Genomic DNA, 19,003 nt, shown 5'->3' with positions numbered 1-19,003 from the left:
CGGCCCACGCTGCGGGCTCGGGGCGCTCCCCATGCCCCGGCAGTGCGGGGTGCCCCGTGCGGGGGACGCGACAGGAGGTGACAGCGAGCCCGGAGCAGGGAATAAGTCACCACAAACCCCAAGACCTGTTTTGGCACCGACAGCAGATGCCCCAACCTCAGCACCACGCACCCCGCACTAGGTGCGAGGACAAGGTGGGGAAGGGCGCAAGGGGCGCGGTTGTGCCCAGGGCCATGTCTGGGATGGAGGAGCTGCAGGACCCCGGGATCCCCGGATCCAACCCGGTGTGGATGCGTTACCCAGGCCAGCGCATTCCCACAGCCACAGCCCGAGAATGACCCTTCGTGCCCTGCACAGGGAGGCCGAGGGCAGCTGCTCCCAGTCCTGCTGGCACCGGGGATACTCCTGGAGCTGGGAACAGGAGCTCTCCTGAAAACAACACAGTCCAGCTTCCCCTAAAACCATGGGGACAATACGATAGGGCATCATCCCTGAGCAAAAAGAGCAAAGTGGAGGTGCAGGGTCGGCACCTGAGGGGTGTGAAGGCGCATGGGAGGTGTCAGACACAGCATGTCACCATGCCACCCATCCCCACACGCTGCTGCCAGGGCATTATGGCCCTGACGCAGTAATCCAGGGATATAAAGGCTGCAAAATGCTGTGACATCCTCACGCCCCCATGGCACACACGCATCATCCACAGCAAACATGGAGAGAAAGGTGGGGACCAACCACGGGATGTGGGGAAATCTGCTTCACAAATTACTGTTAGTACCAAATGTCCCTTCTTATCAAGACTGGACGGGTATTCAATTTTCTCTTCAAACGCCTGCCTTCTGAAATGGTAATAGAATTTCAAATCTAGGGGAAAAGGGAGGAGAAAAACTGAATATGCAAGGATTAACAATGGGAGAGACAAAGAAAGAAATTATACCAAAAAAATATAGTCAGAGCCTTTGCAGGAATTAATTAAATACAAATATAAAGAGAAAATTAAGTCTCATGCTTAGGAGGGGGGAGAAAAGGGATATTTTCTGAGTTTAATTAACCTTTTTTTGCCAAGAACAGTGAAGAGGAAGGGGGAAGGGAGGGACGGGAGAGCAGAAACTCCTAATTGTTTTGCCTTGCAGGAGATAATTACGGGAGCCGGCCGGGTCGGGGTCTGTCCACACGGGTTTGGGGTGTGTGAATCTAGCTCGTGCACGTGCTGGGATTGCGTGCACATAATAGATCATTTGTTGGCTCTGATTGGGATGCAGATTGGGAGGAGCAAAGGCAGAGCTGGGGAGAGCCGTGGTCCCCCAGATACCACGGAGCTCAAGGAGGGGCCATCTCCTCCCAGCAGGGCCACGGGGAAGGGGAGAGTGTTGAGCATCAGGGGGAGGTGGCTGGGGGGCACGGTGGCTGCCAGCACTGTGAGACAACCTCCATCCACACACACCTAAATATCTTGTTTGCAGGTTTGATATCTGTGGTGCTTGATATCAGGGTGACAGGCTAGGGGTCTGATGGGGTTTTGAAGCAGCTGATGCAAAATTAATGGTCTTTGTCACCACTGGCCCCTCCTGGGAAAAGTGGAGGAGCCAGGAAGTGGCAGCAGGATGAAAAACAGGACAAGGAAAGCAAAGATGACACTGGTGATTGCATGAGCATCTGCCTCCAGGTCCTTGCCCCAGTGCCTCTCTTCTCTACTGCTGGCCATGTGGGAGCTGTTTGGCCACAGCCTGGACTCCAAAAGATGGGGAGTGACAGATTTGGAGAGCAGGAGCTCTGGCAACATTACCAGCATGTCAACACAGTGCCCAGCTGCAAGGAGCAGCATTGCCTCTGGGGTCTGGGCACTGCCAGACACCCAGGCTCACACCTGCCAGCCCCACAATGACATTCATGGCCACTCACAGAACCCCAGCGACCAGGAGCGATGGAAATGGGCCCACAGGCCTCTCAAACAAGGGGTGATGAACAGCACCATCCTCCTTCTCTGGGTCCCAGTGCTGGGGCTGCTTGCCAGGAGCTGCTCCCGGAGGATAGCACAGAGATTTGGGGACAAGGTGCTGCCAGCAAGATGCCTGGAGGCACTGTCACGAACAGGCTGCACGATGCTTTTCACTTCTTCTTTTTGACACCTTGGTGCCACAAGGTCTGCAGTAGGACCTGTTTAACACCAGCTGGGTGAAGCAGAAACTTCCCAAGGACTTGTCACATATAACATCTTTGGGCCACCCCCCATGGATGTGTCCTCTACCCCTGCATCACAACCTCTCCCACATCAATGCAAAGCCCCCTCCTCGCCTCCAGCCCCACCTCACCATGGTCACGCCACCACCATCATGTATGTGCCCGGGTGGGTGATGGAGAAGCCGGGGTTCTGCACCCCTGGATGAGCCTGCAGGCAGCAGAGATGGTTTTCCAGCAAGGACCACCTGCATTGAAGTTTCAGCTGCATGACAGAGGGAGAAATTCATCATTCCAAGGCAAGCAGCTCCTGAAAGGCAGAAGCTGAAGACATGGACCTCTGCAAAGGTCTGGCCTTGCCAGCAGAGCATCACCCAGGACAGGCCACAGATTATCTGGGAAGCAGGACAGGGTGATTAATAAGTTAAAATCAACACTAGGAAGTGTTTCTTTAACAAACACGACTCCTTATCTGTCCTGGAATAGATTGCAAAATTATTCAAGAGTCTTCAGTGTAAATTATTCTCAGTATAAAGATTGTTTAAATTGCAAGCTGGGAATATTACTGTGAAGTGTACAAGGTATGTGGTAAATTATGTAACCTATTTATGTAATTTATAAATTGGGTTACATAAATTAGCTACACCAGGTAAGCATGAATGTCAAATTGTATTGTGACTCAATTGTCACAATAATGGCTCAGCATCAGATTAGCTCGAGGATTAATCCAGACAGTACAAAGTCTGGATGTTACAAATAAATAAATATAAATATCAAACTGTACACTAACAGCTCAAACTAGAAAGTCATTAGCATTAATAAAGTGCAACCACTCAATTACTTGTCAGGGGAAGTAAAATGAGGCAGAGTCAGCAGGATCAGTTTGCTTTTCAGTTTGCACAGATGTCCCCACAGTCAGCGCTCTGCAGAGTGCTTTAGGGAAGGTAGAAAGTACCTAAGGCTTCTCCAGAAGTCCCTGTCACTCCTGGGGTAGGGAGTACCTCTGTTAACAGTAAGGGGCTACAAAATCACTGATGACTTTGCATTAGGAAGTTTGGACTAAGGGCACCATTACACTACTTCATACCCTGCACACAGGTCCATGGAAAAGTCCATTCATTTATGGCACAGCTCTGAGACTCACCTGCCATACTCACTAACCCAAATTTTCAGTGCTTGGAGAATCCTTAGAAAACCTGAACCAAGGCTATTAGTTTTTCCCAAGTTAACAGTCAAGGTACATTTTCAACCACTCCTTTTCCCATAGCACCTCCCCTTCACTCCCACAAACTACTCAGTTTCCAGGTTTGTCATGAGAGGGAAAACCCTGGGCCAGGCACAGCCTCCTTGGACATACAGATACCATGAGAGGGAAGGTGCTTCTTCTGCAGTCTGCAGGTAGAGATGTGATATAACTTTAAAATCCTGGAAAGGACTTTCGGGAGAATATGTCAGGATATACAGCAACAAGAAGAAATATTGCAGACTGGTTTATAAATCACTTAACCCACAAATCTAAGGCTGGATGGAAGGGATCTAATTCCTGTGGGCCAGATGGAGCAAGGAGAGCAAGGAGAGCCAGGAGCTCTCCCCAGGGAGCCTTGCTCACAGGGTAGCCCCGTGGGCAGGAGCAGGGCTGAGCCACCTTTCATGCTTTTTGCTCCACGGTCCACATTCTCAAAGGATGGTGAAAGGTGTCCAAGTTTCAGAAGTTTTCACCTTGTACTCCTCATTAAAATCCAATTTTCTTTCAAGTTGAGAATGGCAGAATTCTGGACTCCTGAGAACAGCTGTGATTATGTTGTCATCTGCATGCTCGGGAGTGCTGCAAGGTCTGTAGCAGTGTTAGAGCTCCCAGTCTCAGGGGTGACTGCAAAGAGATCTGGAGCACAATTCTCTTGAGTACAACTTAATAAAACCTTCCTGTAATGGGTGTGCTTGGCTTTTCCAGAGAACTGAGTTTGGACCTCCCAAGCAACCCCATGAGGTAAGCACTGGTTGGCAGTGACCAAGTTCACAGTCACAAGAATGATATAGATCACCTTAAATTTATGGTGTGCACGTGGGTCTCATTTTTCTGTGCAATTCCCTGCAGTGTTGAATGAAGTTCTTTCACCCAGCAGAAGAACCACACGTGGAAACATCTGCCCACCAGTACAAGGAAGCAAATATATCTCTTTCTCCTGATGCCACACTTGGATACTGTTACCTCAACATTGGATTACTATAACCTAGAGAGATCTAATAACATTCATTGAGTCAAAGTAGCCTCAAATAAAACTCCCTGAGTTTTGGATCAGCAGTGAGCAATACCGGACCACCTGCAGCCTCAGAAGAGGACATCTGCTTTGTTTTCTGAGAAGCTGACGAGCCAGACCCTGCTGGATGAGGGTACTTTCACGAAGATAATCAGCTTAGACTCTGAGGCATGAATCCTCTTCTTTATCTGTTTGGCCACAGACTACTAAATGGCAACCCTTTCCTTCAGACAGCAGAGTTCCTTTTTCCTGGCACAGGGGAATGCAGCCAACCAGTGGCTGGGTGGAACCAACAGCTGGCACTGAGGCTTCACAGCTGGATTTCCTTAGCAGGTTAGGGAAAGCAGCCATGAAGTATATTAGATACATTACTGTGGATATTCCGTTTTGTAAACCACCCTCCAGTCTGGGAATGTAAACTTCAGGATACCAGAAGGCACTATATAAAAATCCTAGAATGGAGTCTCCAAACAAACGGATGAGTATTTTCTCTTTTTGTAACCTCTTTAACTTGAAGACCCCGCAGCATTGCACAAGCACCTGATTTAAGTCTGGAAGAAGCTCATCACACAGATAATTCTATTGCTTTCAGCTTGCACTGTTTGGACACCTGTGTGCCTGCGTGAGCCCTGAGATGCAGTGACAGAACTCTGCTTGGGAGCAGTCACCCAGTCTGTGTGGCCACCACAGATCCACAGTGTGATCCATTTAATCCAGTAAACTCCAACCCAAGGGAGTTGCCATTAGTTAGAACAGCACTCTGCAAGGTAAAGAGTAGAGGGGAAAAAGTCCCAACACAAAACTTACTTATTCTTCTTTGCAAAAGAAAATAAGTAAGTAAGGATTGAAGGGACTACGAAGGCTGTTTCAGTGAGGCAGTCCACAAAGAACAATTCCTCTGCCTTTTGTAAGTTTTTATTTTGGCTGATACGATTTAAATGAAGTCCTGAACTGGCATTTCCCCTCTGTCTGATTAAGAGCCACAAATCTCCATTGCAGTCACTGGCCAGGCTTCTCCAGCAGTTGAAAGACTACTAAAGGAAAAGTAAAGAATTAATTTTTAAAAAGCCACGTTCACACATGGCTTTATCAAATGGCAAGAGTTCAAATCTCTCCCTTGGTTCAGCCACTTGGAGGAGGACTGCAGGCAGCACTGGCAGAGTTCCTGTTTACTTGTTTTATGATGGCTGTAACAAGGAACCCATTAAATTAATAGCCGTGCTTTATTTTTAATGTTATGTTTAGCTAATCCTGACTTACAGTGGCACTCCCCATTCGTGGAAAATAAAAATCAAACTCACTATGATGATGGACTCCATCACCAAGAAAATGGGTACAGTGGGATGTCCAAGAGGTTGCAGGAGGGAAAAAAACCCATCCTTTTACTCCTCCTGAGGGAGTGTCACTCATGTCCTTCACTGCTGGCCATTAGAGAGATTAGCTCAGACAGTTCAAGGACTAAATAAAGAAAAGCCCTGCCCCATTGGCAAGGAGGAGATGCCCACCCAGAGACTCCAGCAGAGCTGCTCAACCACAGACACATAGACAGAAGTCATGGCTGGAGTGTCTGGATGACTCCAAACTGTTTTCTGGTCTCAAACACTGAAGGTAACTTTTTTTTTTTAAATTCTGTAGAGCAGGCAGTAGGAAGTGTATGGGACTGAGCTGCACGCACCAGTTTGCCAAAAATGTTAGCAGTAGATGGGAATGAAAACAACTTACCCTGCAGCTGTCACCCCAATATCAATTCAGCATTCAAAAATAATTTTAAAATGAAGCTTTTAGGGATCCATAAGGAGGCAAACAGATTCTAACTCCTCAAAAAGATCCAAGCGAGCCAAAGGGCTTTGTTTCAACTTATGTCAATTAGCAAATCTGCTCCAAAGATACCAGAAATTATTTTTAAACATACTTTCTGAAAACAAAGGAGGATGCAAAGTAGAAATCAAAATGAGATTCCAGGTTCCTACTGCCTCTTCTACACTCCCTGGGACAGCAGGCCTTCCATGCAATAGCTCCCACAGAGAACAACACAGGGCAGCAGGAACCAGACAAGTGCTATCAACATCTCCTATCAAATGGCACAAATGGAATGGCTGGATAAAGCACAAGCTACTCCAATGAGGGCAACCAGGGAGAGCATCTAATTTAGGCCATTCACAAGGGGAAACCAGCTTCAGGAGTAGTTTGTTACATAGCCCTGAGGGAACAATTGATTTCAGCTTGGAAGGAAAAGTTAGTGGGCTGCTCTCCCTAGGAAGACCACAGAGGAAAGTTTCCTGCCATGCTCTGACCTCTATAAAAAGTCTGAAAGAGCACACGTGTCATTAAATCCAAGACACACTTTTGACAGGGAGCTCTCCTGAGACCAGTGGCTGCTCCATTTGCTTCCTCTGGCTTTGCCCCAGGCTGCAGAACCACCACTCTGCCAGCACAATTACACACCAGAGTGGGAGATGGAGGGGCAGCGCTACCGGCCTGAACAGCCTCAGCACAAAGGTGATACAGCCCAGTCACTTCAGTCCACATCAACCTCCACTCCCCCAAGGAATCAAGAACAGGCAAAGTGAGGAGAATCCAACACACACCGAGAGTAGAGTGAGAGGGCTGACAAGGCAGGTGAGTCAGTTCAGGAGTATCATCACATCCACCTTGTCCGAGGATAGAACCCACATGAACAGGAGCAGGTGTGGGGTTACAGGTTGCAGGACACGGAACAGCCCTTCAGGCCTCCTTGGGTTTCCAAAAAAGGGCTGATAACGTTCAGTGCTGGATGCAACAGCCCACTGGGGGGGCACAAGACAAGAGAAGAAAAAGGTGGTCCTGAGACATGTATAAGACTGGTAGTGAAGCACCTTAGGGAGTCAGACATAAACAATTTATCAACAAGTTAGAGACAAACACTTTTAACCAGTTTGGAAATAAAAAATAACAACAACTTGAAAGACAAATTGAAAAATTCTGCTTGGGAAAGGAGCACACAGCATGAGATCACAGGATTTAGCAGACTATAAAATAGGAAATGAGACTTACTCTTCTCCCCCTACAGCTACACAAAACCCTCCTACATAGATTACAGACACACTTGGCAATTGCCTTCCTCCTCCCACCTCTCCTGTTATGGACAAGGCAGAGAAGGTAGCTGCCTAAATGCAGAGAGGATATTAGATAAAGCATCTTGCAAAGTCAACTGTGAAATATTAACAACAGGAGGCAACGGGTTGAGTTTTTATGCAAGATCACAAATTTGGTGCTTAAAGTGCCAGTGATGTTCTTGCACACTGGCATCTCAAAGTGCTGCTTGTTGAATGTTTCATTTACAAAGCTATTGAGGCCTACTCGAAAATTTTTATCAGTTCTGTTATTTCCTGTATCTTCTGTAACTTCTCTGGTTTTGTTCTTTTCCCTCCCTGCAATGCTAAGAAATTATGCATGAATAAAAAGGTTGTTCTTTCCATTCATCTGGCAAGTTTTAAAACAATTCACACTCTTAAAGCAGGCACTCTGCAAGCTGTATTTTCACATGAAATTACCACAATTGTGCACATTGCATCCGAATCACCAGATGCATTTGTACACAAAATTACCCAGTTTGCAGAGAACTGCAATAACCAGGCAGGCAAAATGGACATGCACTGCTCAGCTGAAGGGAGCACTGTGCCCAAGCTGCACCTGGCTGTGGGCAGGTTTGGTTTTAGTCAGTGAAACAGGTCACAGACACTCCTGGTCACAAAAGAGCTGCTTTTTATCCAGCACACGCAGCACAGACAGCAGTGTGGCTGGCTGCCTCTGCCCCACCTCAAAGTTGCCTTTGGAGGAAACTGCCTCTAATTCAGCTTGCACAATAGATTCAGACCTTGTTTATCCTGCTGTCCTAGTTGCCCATTAATGCCAGCTGTGGTGGTAGCCGTGTGGAAAGGACATCTATTCAACACTGGACACCAGGCTCCAGGAATAATGATCTCTGCCACTCTGGAGCACAACTGACACCTGCTGTCATAATCTTGCACAGAAAAAAATTGCTCTGAATATCCAACAAGCAGTCAAGGAGAAACATAAGGAGAGGGAGCTTAGGAGAAGGTGCAGGGTTTCTTCCTTCTTTGCAAGGGCCTTGGTAATACAGGAGGCAGCAAAGATGAAGGGGAATAGAAAACATTCACTCGAGAAGCTCTGTTATCTGCACTTTTTTTACTTGGATAGCAGCTGAGACTCTACAACTGAACTTCAACAGTTTCCTGTTGACATCTCTGGGATGGTATTTTCCCCCAGGCTCAGGTATCTGAGCTGGTGATCAGGGCAACAACAGCAACAAAACTGCTCCTAGGAAACACCAAAGGAAAGGGACTGCCTGAAAGGCAGATGGGACCACAGTCCCCATGGACATGAACACCAAGAAGTTCATAGACATTCAGCAGAGAGTAAGCTAAAATCAAACCCAACACGGTGGGACAGAGGAGTTTCTCACTTTAAGGCTGCGCCACAAACAAATGTCTGTCCTCAGAAAGTTTTGGAGACAGTTAGGCAAGCCAGTACTGAAGTGCAGTGACAGGCAAGAGGTGTATTTTCAGCTCACAATCAAGCAGTCCCTCATCTGGAGGTACTGGATGGCCTTCGAGTGCCACTTTGTCCTTGTTGGGCTGCAAACAGCCGCAATGCACCTGGCCAACATTAGCTGTAGCTGTTACATTTATGATTTTATGGCTGATTTTTTCCCCCCTACCCTCTATCAAGTTCACTGTCTGAATGATCACATCTGTTTATGTTCCACAGACACCTGCATATCTTGAGATGACAGCAACTCCGTGAATGCTGTAATCAGTTATTTCTCAACAGAGGAATTGCCAATTTGGTAAATAAAGCTCATTATAAAAGAACATGAAAATGTATTACAGTTGCCTAACAGAGAAAATTGCCCAGTGCTGCCAAATAATCAGCCCTGGCTTCACAGTCCCCCCCAGTTTAGGGCAGCTGAAATAATGACATGCAAATTACTCATGCCAAGGCAATGCTGGATAGGGGCAAGAGGAAAATGAGGAAGAGACAAAATACATACTTTTCTCTTCAGACCAGTAATAATTTCAAACCTAGTCAGGGATAGACCTTGGTACTCTAAATCTCTGCCTGCAGTCAGAAGTTCTGTGGCTATCCCAAGCAGATCCAAAAGCTGGCATGGCAGCAGCAGCAAAAGCCCAACCAGATCTGAGGGCACTAAGTGTCCTAATTTGTTTTGGAAAACTCGCTCTTCCTCCTTGGGGACAGCAAGTTTGACCTACACAAAGATGCAGAGCTGGAATATTTGCAAGATCTGAGACTAACAGAGATAAGCCATGGGTAAGCAAACATCGCTTCTGAGGGTGAAAAGTGTTGTGGCATCAGCTCTCAATAAGAAGGAAAGGCATTTTGTTGCTTTAATGAAGATGTAAAGCACTAAGTTGCTGTCTAAAGAAAAAAGAGACGAAGCAGAATATAACACAGAAAACAATTCTCGGCCCCCCTCATCCATTTTCATAAACACTGCATTAAACTCTGACATGACCTCCAAAAATCCATGTTCACATTCTTCAAAACCTGTCAGATACAGTCAGAGAGGACAGAGGCAGCTAATGCTGCCAGAGAAGCTCTACCCAGTGAAAAGGAATCAAGTCACCAAAGTAGACCTGCTCCCCTGGTTTGCTGACAGGCCTTTTGCAACTCTGCCACACCTACCTCTAGGAGAATAAGATTCCAGATGCACCCAGCTTCCTCCATTCCTCAGGAAGCACGGAGAGTGATCAACGTAGAGCACAAGGCTGAAAGGGATGATGGTTTATGGCAGACACAGCAGGAACTGCACACAAGAGCTGGTGAAAAGAAAGATAACTTGGGCTCTGCATCCAGCAGGCAAAGGTTTTTCCAGTATGACTCCCCACCACCAGTCCCCTTCAGCCAGGACTTTGCACCAAGTACTTTTAAATAAGCCAGTCATCCTGGGACCAAAACGAACAAGTTTTGTGATTTATAAACTGTGACTTGAAATATTGCTATTCCTCACACTCATTTGGAGTTTTTGTTGGCATCGGCAATGGGCAGAAAAAAGCAGTTTACAAGCTCATGGGACTGAAAGCATCTCACAGCACACAGTGACTGTTAAACACTTTATTGTTTAGGAGAGAACCTTGGAGGGAAGGAATGCGCCTGCTGGTGTAACCAATGGCAGCATGCTAGGAACAGTTAATCCTAACAAGCTACTCAGGGTTACTTCCAAATACTTCGGACCCCTTTCTCCAGAGCAAACAAACAGAGGCAACAGCTCTTGAAACTCATGTAGATTGGTGAAACAAAAGTTAGAACTGGGTGAACCAGGCTCATGTTGGGCAAGACCCCAAGCTACAAGCTGTGCTGGAAGCACCTGGGGTCAACACAATTCTTTACATTGCAAAACAATAAAAAGAAACTATAGCATCCCCTTCTCCTGGGACCCTTCTCTCAACTCCAGGAACGTCCACCGAGACTGATACATGCAGGCAGGTAGAAGAGGGATCATGATGTATTGTCTTGGGTCATGGAGGGCAGAAGGCACCGGTTTTGGTCAGTGTCTGTCCAGAAGGATGCTGGGGCTTCCAAGGGCATCTGTGGTCCCTGTCCTCTGTTCTTTGGCAGATGACGTTTATCCAGAATTAACAAACAGCTCCTGGAGAAAAGCAGAAAAAAGAAAAAGGCAGGCAAGCTAGTTATGCAGCTGTTGACATGGGAATGTTTCCATCAGAAATGAAAGAGTAGCATTGGCAGGGTGAAAATCCCACAGAAAAATCATCAGGTTTCACCTACTGTAAAACAGAAGATACTCAAGGGGAGAGGATTGTAGAAACAAGAAAGCCACTCATGATACCAAAGGCAAGGCTGATTCTGTGATGAAGAACATACGGTCAGTTGCAACAATCAGGACTGTAAATCCACTGGCCTACAGTGGGAGAGAACAGCTGTGGCTCCAGGTAAGCACTGGAGCAGCGAGGTCACAAGAGTAAGTGCAGCTTCACACTAAGTCCTGCCTCAGCAGGACACAGGAGCACTTTGATTAGCTGCCATCAAACACACACACAGAGTCCTCTCATCCTGGAACAGGATCAACATAAGAGCACCAGAGAAGTGAGAAGAATAAAGATGGGGACTCAGAGACCACCCTAACTCCTGAGATATCTGACAGCCTTTATCCTGATAAGACCTCCTTAAATTCAAAGCAAAATCATGTCTGCTTTGTCCCCACAGAAACCTACTAAATGGTACCTTCTCAGATCCTGCAGGTATGTGCATATGAGCTGTGAACTTCTGAGGGTTATTATAAGTCAGAAAGCTTCCAACGTTTTTAGGATGGAGACTGCAAAGTTTGCTCTGGTCTCTTCCTATTTTTATCTTATCGCATCTATAAAGTCAAAGAAATCAAACCAACAATGCCATCACCACTGGATGAGAACACACATGACACCAGCTGTAACACCTCTCCCTCTGAGGATCTGAGATATCAGTGTTGGATCCCACTTCACAACGTGGGCAATCAGCTCTCCTGCACCAGCAGTGGCATCATTGTGCCAGTGCTACAGGAAGAGCAGAATCACAGAGGGTAAGCCCATCAACAGGCTACTTTCTCCTCATGCTCTGGATACATGCAGGTCCTTTTTGCAGAGCAGACAGGACTGATCCACGTTAAAAAGACCTAGCTAAAGCCAGCTAGAGAGAGACAACTGAATACAATCTCATTGCCCATTTTTATTAGGGCTGTATTTGAGCCCAGTTCTACTCTCCAGATATTTGCCTTTCTGAGGAGAGGAGCTGTGCTTTGTTCATTGTGAATCAGAACGGAAAACATCACAAAATAATGACGCTAGCACACTTGGCACTGTCTGTCAGAAGGTGAGGATGTCATTTTGACTACTTCTGCACAGCAGGCTGGTACTGGCTGATACATGATCAATGTAGACTGAATATGCTGGCCTTGAATCTCCAAAGACAGCCCCATCTCTGACAACAATGAACTAGAAAAGCTTCAAAGGACTCCAGAATAAAGAGAAAATTGTTCGCCAAATTATTTAGACAAAGGTTATGCAGAAATCTGACAAATGAACCATCAATAATACTCCACTGACTCTAATTTCCCTGGTAATTTTTCTCATCATTAGTGACTTAAAAGTTATGCACAGAGCAATATACTTTAAAAACTCCAATAGCACTCACCAAAATTGCAATGAGTGAAGCAGTAACAACTCACGATCAATTTTGCAATGAAGTAATTTGCTGTATTCACATTGTAACACTTCAGTAAAGGGTCCAGGAATGCTACATTTTGTGAAAAAAAGAAAAATCACTTCTGTGGCTACTCTGTGGTTAAGCCTTCTGGAAGACAGTAGAAACCTCTTTTTAAAAACAATTTTAAAGAATATCATAGTTACACAATTTCATGTTCAAAATCATAACTACCTATTTCAACCTCATCTAGTTGCAGGTGTCTCTACCCATGGTAGGGGGGCTGGAACTAGATGATCTTCAAGATCCCTTCCAGCCTAAACCATTTTATGACTCTGTGATATTTTTACTTATTTCAGGAGAAAATGAGAACAGCCCCAATGAATTCTTTCCAGTCTAACCTACCCACATACCAGGTATGCATTGAGCTGGAGGCTCACAAACATTCCTTGTGCAAAAACATCAGGTTCCATCTCACTCTGGATGACTAAACTTCCTCAAAATGTTTTGCACAGTGAGCCTGGACCCAGAACAGATGGGCTGAAGGACACCTTATCTCTGAGACTAAACTCACCCTTTGCCCACATTTTAACTCCACCTACCACTGCAACCAGCGCAGACTTTGCACCACTTCATTTTCTTCCAGCCTGGAATCCTCCCTGCAAGATGCTACCAGGTTGCTACAGCACTTACCTTGAGCAGAAGGAGCCAGCAGAGGGAAGGAGAAGCTTTACCTCTTCTCCATGCTCCTACCATTGCACATGCACCAGACAAGGCGAATAGGCAACAAGTCCAGGCAGTCTGAAAACACTGTTCTCACATGACACAATACTCCCAGTTAATGGAGTTGAGGCTCAGACTGAAAAGTTTTGGTGCCTCCTCATAAAATGACTGCCCCACAGTTGGCATTAGCTGGTCTCTGCTGCAGTCTTAGCAGAACAAGAAGTCAGGAGATGAGCAGCCTTGGAGAGTGCATGGCACACACAGTCTGATGAGAGGGAACGGTGCCCCTCTTGCATAGGGAGGGCAGGTTATTTTTAACGCCACTGCCAACACAATCCAGTTAGAGACCAGGTTCCAGTCTTGATGAGCTCCAGCCCAGCGCCTCTACATATGAAAACTGTCCATACAAAGGCAAATTCCTCATCAGCACAAACAGGAATAGCAATCTGTTCAGTCCTGACAGCAAGCCCAGCTGGAGAGCATACAGCACTTGTTTTCTTCCATGCCTCTCACAGCAAATGGGACCTTCAAGCCACTAACTCATGTTCTTCCACCACTGTGGGACCCTGCTCAGGAGCTAACTGCAGTCCAAATGGGCTGCTCAGCTGACACAGCCTGCCACTTTGCAGCCCCCTGTGGGAAAGCCAGCAGCTTTCCAGCTGAGTGAGGAGAAAGGGCTGAGCTCTGCAAGTAGATCTGCTCCACAAATCTCACCCCTGCTGAGAAGGAAGTCCAGTCAATGCCCAACATGGTCTTGGGTCCTCTAACAGAGCTGAGGCCTTGGTACCCAGCACTGGGGTGAGCAAGTTTCAGCAAGGTTTTCTAATGCCCCTGTTCCTCTGTCCTGTTCTTTCTTTCTCAGTCTGCATCCCAGTCCAGAAGTTTGGGGCTGCCTGGTGAATCTGCAGCATCCTCTTCACCTCCCCCAGTTGCCAGCCAGCTCTGTGCCTCAGCTCTCGGCCTCTCTAGAGGCTCTCAGCCAGCGGAGGAATCTCCCTCCTCGAAAAGCCAGACCCTGAAGAACTTCCTCCCTCAGTGTTTGCCAGAGACACTGTTTGCCAAGCCCCAGCTGTGTTAAGACATATTTATTTAACCAGCCTTTAGTCTCACAGGGTAAACCCTGCAAGTTTCCTCCAGCATGTGCCTTGCCTTTGTTCTAACATCCCTTTAAGCAGTTGCACCACGGCGCTCACACATATGGGCACTGTGTAGCTATGAAGAAATCAGAAAGCAGATCCTCATGATAAATGACTCGGTGCATTTGGAGTGTCAGTGACAAAGTAGAAATTAATCTCCATAGTTCCTAGTTCCCTGCCGTGTGCAGGCAGCTCTCAACACCAAAATACCTGTTGGCACACAGCAGACCTCAGCAACGTGACCACACAACTTTTTCATCTCACTTATTGTGGAAAGAGGCACAAACAAAATACAAAAATCCTGACCTGCCCTAAGATGGGTGTTCAAGGCCTTTACACTGGATGAGGCATCTTTTGCAGGGCTATTAGCACCCCAAAGCGCTGGAAGGGACATTTGAGTCACTTTGGTTTGATGTATGCTGTAGGTATTTTTTGGTTATGTGCAATTTGTTCTGTTACACTCAGGGTATTGGCTATTTTGTGGAGCAGCTGTGCTGACTAATGGATCACAGCACTTCTGTGCCATATAGTTATTGCACAGAAAAGCCTCTCTGTCTCTCTCATCCTTCAGGAGTCCAACAGTTGCTGTCCTTGGGACTGGAATAAGGAGGGGCAGGAGCATGCCTGGCAGCAACAAAAAACATTAATTCAAAAAGCTATGAAGAGAGTTTTGTTTTCTCTCTTCTCTGTACTGGTGTTAATGGCTTTGCAAAGCAGAGAAGTTCACCCAGTGACTTCTTGGCTACTTCCCCAGATGGTGTCTTCAAAGCTGGCTTGACAGCAGAAAAGATGCTTTTCAAAAAACTCACCAGACGCATTGTCAGAACACCCCGGAAAGTGCTTTCACGTGGAAGTCTCCTGGTCTACATACCCCACCAACAGAGTGCAAGGAACAGAAACAGTCTTTCTGGTTTCCTCCTCCCTCTCCAGCTCACACACTGCTTGCTTTGCTCTGCCTTGACACCTCCCCACTGCTCTGCATCACCCAAATACGAAGTTATTTACCAGCACAACTAATCTCCAGCTGTTCTGAGACTCACCTGTTTGTTCATGCATTATAACATTGATTTCCTCCAGACAATTGTTCTGATCATTGTTCTAACTTGCAGAGAGCTCCCGTCATTAGCCTTGCTTAACAGGAAATATTTTGCCACTGACTGAGCAGCTCTGCAGTCAGCAGACTGCACAAAAAATCATCCCGGTTGGGGGGCTGCATCTCCCTGCTGAGCCAGTAACCCCAGACATCACAGTGGGGAACAAGCTCAGTGCTTTTGATTTTGGACATGTGCTAGAAAACACCAGGGCCAGGAGGAACAAACACGGCTCTGGCAAAGGGCTACTGCTGAAAGGATGGCTGTTAATTAATCCACATACAAACCGAGGGCAGTTTTTGCTCAATCGATGTTAATTGCATTTAATCTCATTCTTGCCATTAAGAAAAGCCACCGGGCCAGGCTGATGTCGCTAGTGCCTGACATGTAGATTCCACCCACGTTTGGAAGGCAAGGAGAGGCAGGAGGAGAAAAGTAATGGAAAGAAAGGAAATAACCCTTCCTCAACCCCTTCTGCATCACTGCACAATTTCATCAGGCCTGTTCCATTATTTAAACAATTTTTGTTTTCCAATAACATTACAGAGGAGCTCAAAGGATGAAAATCAGATATAGAGCATTTCACTACTAGTTATTCTTGCTCTCCCAGGTACCAGCTTACAGCTTTGCTAACCTGCACAGCTTGGGCTATTGTGCTTCTGTAAAGGACTGAAATACAGAAAATCGCTTGTGTGAAGTGGTGTTTGTTTTTTAGTCCCAGGCTGATGCCAGCAGACCTGCCAGAGCCCTTCAATATGACCTACAGCTGTTGACTGTCACCTTCCATCAGCTCTGCTGAAATCTTTCTCCTCACCTTGCTACTGAGCACAACCCCAGCACACACCAAAGCACGTTGAAGCCTGTCTTTCTCTAACATCTTATAACACAAAGTAGTATTTGCTATTAAACAACCTCTGACCAAATTTCCCTTGTAAGACAGAACATTTTTGAAGCCTGAACTTCCCAGGTAAACCGACAGCACATCTGCCAATGATCTGGCTCTGATATGCAGACTGTGTCACTATCTGCCCAGCTACCTCCTTGGGAAATGGGAACAATCCTCTTGCCTCTGCAGGAATCAAGCCTGGGGGCAGAGGGGTAGCTCTTGTAGCACAGGCAGCCCAAGGCAGCAGATTTCATGACTACTGGCTTATTGCTTCTGTGAGAGCCTTGCGTTTTTCCAAATCAGTACCAAGAACAATAATAATCAAGCCCGGGCTCTGTCGGTGCTTTTCCCCCGTGGCAGCACACAATGTCTGCCCAAAGCCAATGCTGCAGTTTATCGTGGATTTTCTTCATCCCTCAACAAGTGTTAGTCCCAATGCCTCTCGCTGCATGAAGTGGACATATCACAAGTGCCATGAAGGACTGGCTGAGTTTTAAGTGCTCTGAAATGGCTCCACTAGATTTGGTCAAGATTGCTTTAAAATCATTTCCCATTAGGACTGTGACCCTCTCTCTTTACAGCCAGGATAATGACTGTATCTCAGAGGAAGGTAATTACATCCCACTATCTGTACACATCAAAAAGTGCTCCAAACACTACTGTGCCTTTCTGGACTGAGTGGTAGAAGGCAATGCAGGAGGAAAAGGAGATAACACTGGACGCCCCTCCATCCTGCAACTGGAGTCACCCCAAGTGTTTTGCAAGCTTGTGGATTAGCCCCTGGGAGGGATAAAGGGATCCAGAAGGCACAGAGTGTTTCTAAAGCAGAACAATGACAACTTGTATAAATCCAGCTCTGGTTTTGTGAGGATTAAAATGAACTTCACCCAACTGTGAATATCCGCTTCCAGAGCCAGAAGGAATGGAAAACCACTTACTGATGCAACAGTATTTCATTATTTCAAACCCTAAGCCCAACACTTCCAAAAATTAAGGAGAGGCAACAGTAACATTATTGCTGGGGGACACTGGCTGCAGGGGGTTAACTGCTGAACTGCCAAGCCATGCTCTGGGCACAAAGTAATGAAACAACAGACACAAATATTGTCAACTTCTCCACGCTGTCTTTCCTGCTCTTACTATCAGCCTCCAGAATAATCAGTGGGAAAATAAAAGGAAAAAATAACTCCAGAAGCCAAGAGACTTTGGATTAAGTTGTATAAATGACCTGTTACCTCCTTACAGGAGGAAGAAAGAAATGCAATAAATACCTGCAAAGCCATCTCAGTATCTTGGATTAAATGGATTACAGAAATGGAAAGTACATGATGCAAGATGTTATAAAACAAGATGCCAGGGAAGTGCAGGAATTTGAATCAGGCTGGCAAATGATCCCTGCAGACTATTGAGGAAAATTAATAGAGAGAAGGGGTAGAGAAAGGACATGGTAAGAAGACTGACTGATGAACACTGTTGTTAGGACGTGTAAATTCAGGATGTCAGACTTCCTTTTAAATCTACTTCAGTCCTGGAACAAAAATAGCAAATCCTAGAGTGCTGAAAAGCACTGGAAGTAGAAAAATCAGATATGCCAAGCCTCATTTCAGGATAGGTTTCCCCTGTGCATCCCTCAAGATTGAAGTTTGTGACTTTAATTATTCCTGGAACATTGTGTATATAGGGATTCAATGCAGGGATTACTAGCAGGATCCTTGTTATAAGTGCCACTTCTCAAACAAATTACACTTCACTGGATGTCAGTAACATACACAAGAAAACAAATTAGATAAAGGCAGCAGGACAGCAAGATACAGGTCTGGTGCAAGGAGATTTCACAGAAAAATAAAGGCACTTAGAATTTAAACTCTTAGAACATTTCTAATTCCCCAGTGCATTAAAGCTCTGTGTGACCCAGACACAAAACCTTCAATACACCGGTGACTCCACACAACCTAAGATGAAGCCTAGCTGAGACGTGCTTTATTTGTGCAGAAATGCCATCAGGGAGCGGGTGGAGGAAGAGAGAGACAGGAGATAGAAGGAGCAACCCCAGTCGTCCTCCCAAATCCTAGGGATCATCCCATCCCATTCACTGACTGTTCACAGCCACGCACAGACAGATGGGAGAAGCAAGGGAGAGAGAATGTACTTTTGTTTGGAGGCAAATATAGCAGCTCCTTGGCTGCAGGGCTTCTTCAGAAGCTGATCCCAGATTCACATACTGCATTCTGCCTTTCCAGATCTCATCCTGGAATATATTACTAACCTGCACTAGTTCTAATGAGCATGTCTTAACTCCAGAAATTTTCATGAAGATGGAAGCACAGGGAAGTCCAGCCCTTGGGTAGAGTGCAAAGGACAGCTGAAAACATTTCACCGTAGGTATGGCACTGTGCCCCTGAGATGGGACCTCAATGCTGGTTGCTAAAGTCTCATACTGGAGATTTCACCAGGTGCTTGCCAGTGTTACTCAACCCTGCAGTTCTCCTGTGCACTCCAGGAGGGTCAGCACTGCCT

The 19,003-nt window shown here is 46.3% G+C and overlaps 1 protein-coding gene across 3 annotated transcripts in view; it reads right to left on the bottom strand.

Annotated features, from left to right (window-relative positions):
* Positions 1 to 10,553: 10,553 nt before the first annotated feature.
* The window catches only part of CHCHD6 (coiled-coil-helix-coiled-coil-helix domain containing 6), a 111,521-nt gene continuing 103,071 nt past the window's right edge, over positions 10,554 to 19,003 (bottom strand). For all 3 annotated transcript variants that reach the window (XM_017732521.1, XM_017732522.1, XM_017732523.1), the window contains one exon: positions 10,554 to 11,103. In XM_017732521.1, the coding sequence (XP_017588010.1) occupies positions 11,080 to 11,103 (24 nt within the window). In that variant the 3' untranslated portion in view covers positions 10,554 to 11,079. The remainder of the gene's footprint in view (positions 11,104 to 19,003) is intronic.

The sequence above is a fragment of the Corvus brachyrhynchos genome, unplaced genomic scaffold (assembly GCF_000691975.1).
Source record: "Corvus brachyrhynchos isolate BGI_N302 unplaced genomic scaffold, ASM69197v1 scaffold4, whole genome shotgun sequence".
Lineage (NCBI taxonomy): Eukaryota > Metazoa > Chordata > Aves > Passeriformes > Corvidae > Corvus > Corvus brachyrhynchos.
The sequence above is the reverse complement of the archived record's forward strand: the minus strand, read 5'-3'. Positions and strand labels throughout refer to the sequence as shown.